Raw genomic sequence first — 11661 nt, 5'->3', positions numbered from 1 at the left:
CTCTGCCGAAGCGTGAATCATGATGTGTTTCCCTTATACCCGCCAAAACTCAAAACGCCAATCAGGCAATTAGGGACTCTTTGGTAATTCAGTGTGCACAAAAACCCCATTTTACCCTCAACTTCTTCAAACTTCTACTATTTTCTCCTGCTTCATTCCCATTACAGTGTGGTAATTCTGAAACCTCACAGCACTAAACCGATTAAAGAGTAAGATGGGGACCCTTGGCAGAGCCGTATACTCCGTCGGATTCTGGATTCGCGAGACGGGCCAGGCCCTCGATCGTCTCGGCTGCCGCCTCCAGGGCAACTATTACTTCCAAGAACAATGTAAGCTTCTAATTTATAAAAACCCTAGATCCCATCCAAATTACCTATGTGATTCATGTTCCTCAGGTGTGCTTTACCTATACTAATATCTGTGGTCGCTTGTGATGCTAATGTTTTTGGTGGTGTTGCATGATTTGGATTTCTTATCATAATTGAACTTCTTGTCTTTTTGAGATTTCAGAGTGTAATTTAGGTTAGATTTCTCTAGTTTGCGTCCAATTATTTACTAATTCTTTAATTTCGTCCCTGTTTTAGTGTCTAGACATCGAACTCTAATGAACGTATTTGATAAAGCTCCCGTGGTTGATAAGGATGCATTTTTGGCTCCCAGTGCCTCTATCATTGGGGATGTTCAAATCGGAAGAGGATCATCTATTTGGTATGGATGTGTTTTGAGAGGTAAAATTTGGACGACATGTTTTTTGCATACACTCTGTGATTCATTTAACTGTTTGTTTATTGGTGGAACACAAAATATTGTTTATAATTTCCATCCCTTGAATTGTTTTCAGTATTTGAAATTTTTCCCGTAAAGATTTTCAACATAACCACTCTTATCCAAAATCGAGTATATCAAGTATATCAATACTGGTCTCTTGCCTGCATTAAAGGTCTCTTCTTTGCTTTGATAGTAACAAAAATAAAGTGTTGCATTAAACTGACCAAAGTGGTCTACTAGATTAGGATTGAAGTTTAGTTAAGTTGAATTAAGTTGATGAAAACAAAAATATCATAACCAATCTTGCATACATTGGGGCTATGTTTCCTTTTACTTTTATTGGAGTCATGGTTTTCTTTGATTGTCAAAACTAGAATGTCACTAATTCTGCCTTTGGATCATTTTTATTGCCTAATTTCATTGATGAATTCATTACATTACTAGTATTTTTGATATAAAATGGCAATAAAAACTGTTGCGCATGCATAACAGAGTTCTAATTCTTAGTTCAAGTGGTTCCTATTAGTAATTTTTTAACTGCCTTCGCCTCATCTGTTCAAATATGTCTTAATATTTGCCCCCATGGTTTGACCAATCAATGTTCTTGATTAAGATGACAAAAATCTGAATAAGTCATAGAAGATTCTAAATCATATTACTGCTCAGCATTTCATTTTGAGTCTTTGGTTTTATATTAGGGTTGTCCTTTGCTAAGGTAAAAGGTATAACCCTCTATGTGTAGCATGAGATAAAAATTTCCTTGTAATAAGTTCTGTGTGTTCAACATGATGTGAATCTTGAGTCAAAGAGTCAAACTTATCTGGTCTTTGATGTTGTTTACTGTGGTCTAAATTTTCTTGTTGGATAGGTGATGTGAACAGCATTAGCATTGGATGTGGAACTAATATACAAGATAACTCCCTTGTGCATGTGGCAAAATCTAATTTAAGTGGAAAGGTGCTACCAACTATAGTTGGGGACAATGTTACTGTAGGTGAGCAATATGGCTTTGGTCATTTATTGGATGTTAACCAAACTGATGTAGGCTTCAACTATCCTATGTGTTATGATTTAAAGTTTGAACTGGGCAGGCCATAGTGCTGTTCTACATGGCTGCACTGTTGAGGATGAGGCTTTTGTTGGCATGGGAGCTACACTTCTTGATGGTGTTGTTGTACAGAAACATGCCATGGTTGCTGCTGGAGCTCTTGTAAGACAGAACACAAAGATCCCTGCTGGAGAGGTAAATATTTTCGCTCACACAGTCTCCTTGATAGAAGATATTAACAGACATTTCTTTTAATATTTATTTTCCAGTTGTTTGGTAACTTCTATACTTGGCTACCAAGTCTTAAAATTTTTGTGCCTGAAGCATGGTTCTGGGATAAGTGTCATTGATCACACCTGATCCTGATCCACTCTACTAATTCAGATGAACTATCCTTGGAGTTTCATCCACATTATGAAATTGCTTGAATTTCTAAGGGTTCTGAATTGTCTTAATTTGGCAGAAGCATATGATAGAATCTTGCCACTTTTCCTTATTTTGTCCTTTTCTTCTTTTTTTTTTTTTTCCTGTGACCACTTTTTTGTTCTTGCACAATTTAAATGATTTTGGTTATATTACTTCTGTAGTGTTTCTAATTTTTCAATTAATTTTTTTCTGATAAAAAGGGGAGAAGCTACTACATTTTTGTTCCTGAGTTAGATTGTTTATACTTCACACACACACACACACACACACACACACACATACACACACACACACAAGAGGCATTGTTCCTTGGCTCACTTAAATACTATCCTTGAGACATTATGCTTAAAAAACCAGCTTAAATTGTTTGTACTATATGCAGGTCTGGGGGGGCAATCCAGCAAAGTTTCTTAGGAAGCTAACTGATGAAGAGATAGCCTTTATTGCGCAATCAGCAACCAATTATTCCAATCTTGCACAAGTTCATGCTTCTGAGAATGCTAAGCCTTTTGATGAGATTGAATTTGAGAAACTTCTTCGCAAGAAGTTTGCTCGTCGGGATGAAGAGTATGATTCAATGCTGGGTGTTGTTCGTGAAACTCCCCCTGAACTTACTCTTCCAGATAATATCATACCAGACAGAGCACCCAAGGCAATTTAAGGTTTTTCATGAGGTATTGTTTCTTAAAGTTCAAATATTGAGAGTTTACTTTCAAGAAATATTATTGTTTTGTGCTAATACATAAAGGGACTACATTCTTTCCACAATGATACCAAACACATTTATGGCAGAATAATGGCCCCTTTTTAGCTCTTGGCTATGCACAACTTTTGGTCATTTGGACTATATTTTCTTCCATGGGAGAAGTTAATGCCATAAAGGAGGATTTATTTTAATTGTTCATCTGATCCTTGTACCAAGATCTTTGTTTCTTGACATGAATTTGATGATCTGTATTTCTGATATCAAGACATTTCAGAGATGACATGATTAAATTAGCTTATTCCAACAGTACACTTTATGCATCTATTATCCTTATTCTGAACTTCTGGAAACTTTTTTTTTTTAATGTAATTAAACCAGAAATCTTGGGCGTATAACAAAGCGGGGCAATTTTTCTTGTTTGAATAGAATGGCATGATGCCTGTTAAATTGCTGACAGGATCTGTGAAGAGGCTGCATAATTTGTATGTGTATGCATGCAAGGCCATAATTTTGCTGCAGATGAGTGGTTGCTTCTGTGAGAAAAACTTCTGAAACTTTAAATCCATGTATCAATGGGTGCTTATGAGAGTGTTTGGTTTCACTATTTACTTTTAATTTTTGACTTAAAATATATTTTGTAACTTATGAGCCAAATTAAGAGTAAGCTGTTAAATTGTTTGGTAAAAATACTAAAAAGTAGTTTAAATGTTTAGTTAAAAGGTGTTTAAAAATAATTTAATTTATTAAATTTACCAAAAGAGATATTACCAAAAAAGATATATAATTAAGTGTTGTAGTTGTTAAAATGAGAATAATATTAATATTTTTAAAAATATTAGGATAATATAGTTTTTTTACTTAGTTAAAGAGTAGTTTTAAAATGAGTAAATAAGTTATAAGTAAGGTATCTTTACTTATGGCTTCTGAATTATTTTAAGTAGTTTTAACTTATAATTGAAGTCAAATACTAATCTATTTAGCTGTAAAAAAGATTAGTCAAAAGAGAAATTTTGTGGTGTTATTTTACCATTTTTAGTGGCATGGTATCAAGTATGAGTTGATAATGCAATTTGGCTGAGGGATCAGATGCAAGCAACACTAACTCAACTTTCCCTGCATTACTTCCCTAGTTGTACTTTCTCCCTCCTTGTCCTCTGGCCATCTCTTCTTTTTTCCTCCTTTGTCTATCTTTTCCCTTTTTTTTTTATCCCTAATTCTGTACCTGTGATTATATGTGTTTATTTAACAATGTTATTTATGGCATGAGTGATTAGATCAAGAGGCACCTTTTTCTTGGGCAAACTAACTCGAGCATGCAGCCATGGTAATAGATAGCCTGCTTGAGCTAGTATTTTTCTCTTCCACAAAGTGTAGGTTGCATGTGTCTTACTCTAGACAATTTGACAACTTGATGATTTTCCAATTTGAATTTCAATTTTCGAAAGTAATCTTGTGGGAATGAAAATGCAGGCTTTGATGCGTAAATTAAGAAAATAGAAATATTCAGCCTATGGGATGCTATATTGCTACTCCATGTGCCTAAACCCTGGATGATGAATGCTAACCCTATAAAATGGGAGAGATGCAAGTATTTTAATGTTATATTACTTATGATTAGATTCTTTTAGCAATTATTACAGGTTGCTTGGAATCTGAAAAAGTAGAAGATGCAATTTCCCGTGATTTAAGCTAATGTGTCTTCTAATCAAATCTCAATCTCCCATATGATTTATTAATCCCATTTGTTGTTTGGTGTTTCTACTAGTCCTAGTTACCCTTTCTGATTCACTTTTTGTGCTGTTCTTTTCTACTGTTTTGTCCTTCGTCTATTGTTTGATGAAGCAGCGAGGGATGCTCGGAAGGAACTTCTATGATTTTCTTTTTTTTTTTTTTAAAAAAAAGAGAAACTTTAAAGCAGATTTGAAGGAAGTCATGACCCCATTTATAGTTAATCATGATTACGTGTGTATTTACTAATTTGATTTAAATGTAATTTTTCATTCATTATAAATCACGGGGTCACGTTACTTTTCTTTTCTTTTTGGTATTATAAACGATGAACAATGCAGGTAGTGGTTGAATCTTTACAATTGCAGTTGTGGCTAATAGGGTAGGTAGCTTATACTTTTCTTTTTATTAAAATTATTTGGATAACCTACAACTTTCATCTGTTATACTGAAAATTGGAAAAAAAAAAAAGTTACCGTCACGAAGAGGCGTATAGGGGAGCTGATGATGAGCCTTGTAGCTATGAGAATTATTAGCAGGAGGGGCCATAAAAAGTGCAAAGGGCTGGGAAGGCACTGTGATAAAAAACACACACTCATGCACTGCGCAGGATACAAGTCTTGAGAGTTTTTAGATGGAAAAGAATTGTGATTGGAAAGCAAAAGCAAGTTAAAAGTAAACCTAACTTGTGTGGATAATGTCCTTTTTTGCTTTGTTTTGTCTGCTTTTCTTTGTAGAGTATGCGGCTATGCTGAGTAGGAGCCTACGTTTCTTGTTTCCGTTTGAGATTACTTTAAAAGTTGAAGTCGTTTATGATTTTAGTTTATTTTTTTTAATATTTTAATTTGATTTAATTTAATTTAAATTTTAATTTTAAAATAATTTATATAATTATTATTTTGAAGAATTATACTTATATTACCATTTAGATTTTAAAATTATTTATTGATACCTAATATATACAAAATAATTTAATATATTTATAATTGATTAGAATTATATATATATATATATATATATATATATATATATATATATATATATATATATATAAAATTAAATTTTCAATTTAAATTATAGTGAAGAATTATATCTGAATCAAAATAGTAAAATAAATTTAATTTGATAATATTTTAATTTGTTATTGTAAAATAAAACCGTACATACTTCTAATTTTTAATTACCAACAAGGTCCAATAATTTAAAAATTACAAAAATAATAAAATAAAAAAGGTAGTTGATATTTGTAAAGAAATCCAAGCCAATGTGAACGAAATTTGCCATGCCAAAGAAAAGGGAAATTAATGAGGATTCAAGTTTTGTTTTTTCAAAAGAAAAGTTGGTCTTAATGATTCAGCTGCAGATTTTTCTTGTTCAATGTATTTGGAGAAGATCACCTGAAGTGATGGAGCTCTGCTAATAAATAAATGGGTATCCATTAGAAAAATAAAGACCATTCTTAAAAAACTATTATATTGCTTTCTAATTCTGGAGTCTCTCATTGTAATTTCTGGGTAAAGATTATTTCAAGAATCTCAGGACGCGTTGAATGTTCCTTGTTTTCTTTTATATATATATACACAAGAAGAATAAGGAGGTATCGATGCATATTCAACATTGTTAGACCAATGTGGTGATTAGTGATTGGTAATGGGCATTTAGGCCTCCCCAAAATCCAAAAGCTGCCCCAATCCTTTTCGAGTTGGAATGCTATTTGAAAACAACTTCATTACTTCATCAAATTACATTAATTTATTCTCTCTTACTTTATCATTATTTTACTAGAAGAATGAGAATTTTAAATCATTTGGTTAAATGGGTAAAGATGTATTGTTCGTTTTGTAGATATGTTAAACTGCAAATTTTTATTCTCTTCATTTTCTCAAAGAGAAAGAGAAAGATAAATTAAATAAAATAATTAAAAAAATATAACATAACATGTCAATAATTTAACTTTAAAAAGTTAAAATCTCTAATTTAATTTTTAAATTTTAAATAAAAAGTTTTCAATTTCAAAAATTATAATTAAATTACCTAAAATTAAAAAATTTAAATATATTCAGTCAATACGTATTAAAATAAGAATTTAGAGTAGGTGGTATTATTATAATATTTCCCAAGTTAGTGGCCATTTTGGTACAAAAGGGTATGGAATGGCACACCGAACTGAACTCGGCTCCTGGCGGGACATTGAGGGGGGTGGCTTCTTTCTATAAGATACAAAGCGGGGAGGTTGAAGAGGCATCGGAGAAAGCCTAAGAACTAACAAGAAGATAAAGAAAAACCATACCCTTTCAACATGGGAGTAGAAGCCTTGCCCAGGAACGGTGATATTGCTTCTGTTGCTGCTTGTCCTCATCCTCTTATACTGGGTCTCCAGCCTGCCGCTCTCATAGACCACGTTGCCCGTGTCGATTGGTCCTTGCTGGATCAAATACCCGGTGACCGCGGTGGCTCCATACCCGTAATTAACTCTTGTTAAAACACCTATCTTGATTCAATTTCGTTACGTTTTGCTTGATTTCAGCTTGTTTTTGCTTAATTTTCATGTTTATGCAGAGATTTCTTCTTTTAAAAATGTGTGATGCATTTCATCATTATGTCGCTTTTCTCAGCTATGTATATTCTTGATGGCCTTTTCATATATTTTGGTTGCAAGTTTGTGCCTTTTGCCATTTTTTTTAATCAATGTGGCTCGAATATCCGAGCTTTAATGAGGGAATGTAGCGTTCTTGCTCAGTTTATACAAGTAACTAAGGTGTCCCCAAGTCTTAGTTACATTTAACTATTAGTGTCTCCTTGTGGTTTCACCGAGTTTTATTCAAATCCCCATGTCATCTGGACTTCAAATTTCCAGTTCTTTGGGTTGTCTTTTTCTTCATTATAATATTTTAATGGTTGTTTTTTACAATATATGCAAAATGGTCTTTGTTCTTGATTTTCCCTATACAAAGAGATGGCTTTTATTCTTGATTTTACATATCACTACTATATTTGTGTGTTAAAAAAAAAAACTAAGCAAATTTTTTGGGGTCGTGTAGGTTGCAATTCAAGAACTTCAGCATATTTTAGGAGAGGTAAAAACTCATTTACTTGCTTCCCCTGATGATACATCTCCTGTGCGGACAATTGCTGGGGACAGTGTAGCCAGTGCCATTCGTGGTCTTAGTGCAAACTTTGGAGTCTCTTGTGGGATTATTGTGGCTTATGGGGATGATAAGGAAGGCAGGTTGTTTGTTAGTAATATGGGCTCTAGTGGGGTGAACCTCTCGAGATTGAGGACGAAGAAGGGACCCACTGGTCAGGTGACTTTCGTTTGCAAACTCTGTAAAATTGGAACAACTCTGTAAATTGGAACAGTCTTGGATGTTTTATTATTGAGTTTCAGTTCTCAAAATCTGCTGGTTTCTTTCAGTGTGTTTGTTTGGTTGATGCATTGGGCAATCGTACAATGCTACCTTGCCTCTCAAGTGCTGTGAAAGTTCAGGTGCTTGTTTCTTTATTTATTTTTGCTTATGTACTTTTTATCTATTATACACTGCGGAAACGTGTAAACTGCAAAAAAATAAAACAAACATACAAAACATCAATATTTAATATTTACGTGGTTCACCATCTCAACATAGGGTTACATCCACGGGCATACTATATTCCACTATCATCTATAAATAAATCGTCATTACAAGTTCATAGCTATACTATCCAATTAATCCAATTACATTAGTCCCTCTCAGTCTCCTCTAGACATAACCCAATATATTTACTATTATAACATTACAGGGTGTCTTCAAGAGCCCTCTCACTAATGGACAAGAATACCTTTCTCTTGAATTCTATTGAATTCTATATCCTTGCTCCACTTTAGGCCGAAGCCTCTCTCCACTGCAGTGGGCAAGTATACCTCATCAATGGGCATAGTCAAATCCTCAGCAATTGGCAAAGTCCCTCTCTACAATGTGTGACAACCTCACTCCATGGGCTGAAAGTCATTCTCTTCAATGGGCAAAAACCAAATAACATTTTTCATCATTCTCCTATTTATAGTATTAATTCCCTCAATCCTTATCTAATTAGGAGTCCTACTCAATTTAGAAATAATACTGAAATAAGAGTTTTACTCATTATAGGAAATATTCCTCCATCCTATTGAGTAATATTTCTCCCACTCAAATTAGGAAAAGATTTATCTCCAAATCCCATTAGGATTTTGAGTTATAATTCTAGCATTATCTTTACCAACGTTAAGGATTTTGTTGTAGCCTTCTTATCTAGATGAGTCATTTCAAACTTATCTATTAACTTTTGTTCTTTTCAGGCTGATGAATTGACCAAGGAAGATTTTAGGGGATCTAAGGTTAGGCGGCTTTCACTAGGATTAAATTTTTGGATCGACTCTATTCATTTCTTTTGCTTTTATTTGTTTCTTTGTTTGTTCTAATCGTATATCCTGCCTTTTGGTGGTTATGTTTTGTTTTCTTGAGGTTAGTCCCACAAACTACGAACTAGTTAGGTTAAAATGAAATTCCATTGTAAAATGCAAAAATATTCCCTAATGTGAAGATATATTTTCAAATGAAAATTGCATCTCACATGAATGATTATGGCATCAACTTGCTCTATTAGTAGACTAGTAACGTTAGCAGTTACTAATAGTTTTTTTGTTACAGTGGCTGGTAATGAGATATGGAATATTCAACATAGAAGTTATTCAAGCAGCAATTCAGATTGCGAAGTAAGAGGGTGTTTATGTCTCATTGGATTTGGCCAGTTTTGAGGTACAATTTATCAATCTTATGCATGCCTTTTAGCTCAGATGAAATGGGTGGCCCATCTTCATTATCAAACATCATATAATTTTGAACACTCAAGTCATAAATGGCCACTTTAGTCATTGCCAAAAATTGTTATGGAAATAACTTTTTTTTATATTGTTGAATTCCAGAATATTTTTGTGGTTGCAATGTATCTTATATGTTAGTGAGGACTATGTCATTTTAATAAGGACTAATGATTAATTTATTCTTTCCTCTGCAGTGTTCAAAGCCCCAAGTTTCCTTTATCAATATATATTAACTTACATGCTTGAACTTTGGCCAGATGATTCGAAACTTTAGATCACCTCTCCTTCAATTACTAGAGTCAAGGGACATAGACCTCTGCTTTGCTAATGAGGATGAAGCAATGGAACTTCTAAGGTAATTATCATTTTGGCTATGCTCTTGATTTAACATGCTGAGACGGGTTATTCTAGAGTTTCAAATTTCACTTAATAGTTTTTTCTTAGATGGATTCTAGTAGTGGTTGTTAATTTCTCTTGAAATGTTTATAGAGGTGAACAAAATACTGATCCTGAGGCTGCGCTAGAATTCTTGGCCAAACATTGCAATTGGGCTGTAGTGACTTTAGGTCCTAATGGGTGCATTGCAAAGCATGGAAAAGAGGTTAGTATCTCTTTGTAGTGCATATTTACAGATATGCTCAATGAAAGTGTTCTCGATTGCTCAAAATTTCTCATTGTGGCAAGTTGCCTTCCCTTAAAATTGTTTAACTCTGATCTTTTACCGCTAGAAATTTATGAATAGGGTATTATTTTCATCTATACTTCCCTCAAATGTCTGCCTTCCTTTAGTCTTATTACTATGTCCAGGACAGTAACAAAATTTTATTTATGCTGTTCTCAGTTTCCAATGTAAAACACTTGTCTTTGTTGCCCATTTTATGCCATTTTATTTTCATATGATTATCTGGTCTTTACTATTGGATTATATTTAAATTTCCCAACTTATCAGACTGTCCGGGTTCCAGCCATTGGGGAAGCAAAGGCAACCGATGCCACCGGAGCAGGAGACCTATTTGCCAGTGGCTTTTTGTATGGACTGGTAAAGGGATTATCTTTGGAGGAATGCTGCAAAGTCGGTACATGTAGTGGAGGATCCGTTGTTCGCTCCCTTGGGGGTGAGGTGACCCCAGAGAACCGGCAATGGATGTACAAACAGATGCAGATCAATGGTCTTCCTGTACATCCGCAGTTGATGCCACAACTTGCATATAAGTGATATTTTTTTTACATTCAATTGCTACGATTTAGCATTTCCTATAAGAAAAGAGGCAGCTGTAGTTGCATTCTGGGGCAAATTTTATGCATATAAGACAACTATTTCTCAACTGAAATGCGTTAACACAGTAATTGTTGGCTCACCAAGAAGGCTTATTGTTGTAACACCGGACTAACGTGTATGGTGATGATCTATTGATCTAAGGTGTTGTATAAACTACTGAGAAACAGAATACATATTGACATATCATTTTTCATCATTAACAATATAATAAAACATCGATTACAAATTAGAAGCTAGTATCCATTAATTCAATATATTTACTATACCACCACCACCAAAAATTCTTCCTCTTGAAATGTTATAGAAAGGCGCTTGAATTTAGTATGTATTGTCGCAAGCAAGTCGTACAAACAAACCATTTCGTAAGCATTGTGAACATGAAAGGAATTTTATTATTATTTTTTTCCTGGAGAATTTTCATCGCACAATTCCGAGTGCAGTGCTATTCAAGGTAGTGAGTCAAGAGCCGCAACGCTTATGCTTCTGCATGCTAAGTGTCAAATGAAAGACGATTCAAAGAAAGACTATTCTATGTTTTATGATCTCATCAATTTCATTGACTAGACCATGTCAAAATGCAACTCAAGGAATATTCTGATCTTGCGTGTTTTCCGAGGATAAGTAGAATTTGCTTATGCAGCAAACTTCAGAAACATAAAAATGCAAATTTAGCTCGGTATTATTATTTCGATAATTTGCCTATGCTGCCAGTTCCCAAGTCCTGATCAATGTCAAACTAATTCCATGGCACTAAACAGAAGCTAACAGCATCATATTGGTAAATCATCTAGTTCAGTGATTGTCTATATGGGTATTACTGTAAATTGCAAATATATGTTCACCAGAAGCTAACAAATGTTTGCACC

The 11661-nt window shown here is 33.9% G+C and overlaps 2 protein-coding genes across 5 annotated transcripts; both read left to right on the top strand.

The window, feature by feature from the left end:
* Window positions 1-96: 96 nt before the first annotated feature.
* Window positions 97-5502, top strand: LOC110655273 (gamma carbonic anhydrase 1, mitochondrial). Of its 4 annotated transcripts, none has more exons than XR_009141868.1 (7): window positions 97-329; window positions 585-728; window positions 1637-1762; window positions 1860-2011; window positions 2625-2916; window positions 4794-4830; window positions 5196-5502. XR_009141868.1 is itself a non-coding variant. In XM_021811534.2 (6 exons), exons 1-5 carry the CDS (start codon window positions 215-217, stop codon window positions 2901-2903), a joined length of 816 nt encoding a protein of 271 aa, XP_021667226.2. In that variant the 5' UTR covers window positions 97-214; the 3' UTR covers window positions 2904-2916; window positions 3035-3288. The 4 variants fall into 4 exon arrangements, 2 of the variants coding, with proteins under 2 accessions (XP_021667226.2, XP_021667216.2); XR_009141869.1 differs by having other exon boundaries at window positions 4791-4830; XM_021811534.2 differs by lacking the exons at window positions 4794-4830; window positions 5196-5502 and adding an exon at window positions 3035-3288.
* A 1306-nt stretch (window positions 5503-6808) lies between these two features.
* LOC110655266 (uncharacterized) lies at window positions 6809-11024 on the top strand. Its single transcript, XM_021811514.2, is given in 8 exon segments — window positions 6809-7140; window positions 7718-7981; window positions 8092-8163; window positions 8992-9030; window positions 9344-9451; window positions 9774-9871; window positions 10006-10117; window positions 10466-11024. Coding segments are annotated over 8 exon segments (1125 nt in total). The 5' UTR covers window positions 6809-6975; the 3' UTR covers window positions 10733-11024.
* Window positions 11025-11661: the final 637 nt, after the last annotated feature.

This window comes from Hevea brasiliensis, chromosome 12 (assembly GCF_030052815.1).
Source record: "Hevea brasiliensis isolate MT/VB/25A 57/8 chromosome 12, ASM3005281v1, whole genome shotgun sequence".
NCBI classification, from domain to species: domain Eukaryota; kingdom Viridiplantae; phylum Streptophyta; class Magnoliopsida; order Malpighiales; family Euphorbiaceae; genus Hevea; species Hevea brasiliensis.
The sequence above is the reverse complement of the archived record's forward strand: the minus strand, read 5'-3'. Positions and strand labels throughout refer to the sequence as shown.

Coding starts and splice junctions, on each gene's coding strand:
- LOC110655273 (XM_021811534.2), top strand. CDS start 215: ATGGGGACCCTTGGCAGAGCCGTATACTCCGTCGGATTCTGGATTCGC. Junction 330..584: donor CTATTACTTCCAAGAACAAT/GTAAGCTTCTAA, acceptor TCCCTGTTTTAG/TGTCTAGACATCGAACTCTA. Junction 729..1,636: donor GTATGGATGTGTTTTGAGAG/GTAAAATTTGGA, acceptor CTTGTTGGATAG/GTGATGTGAACAGCATTAGC.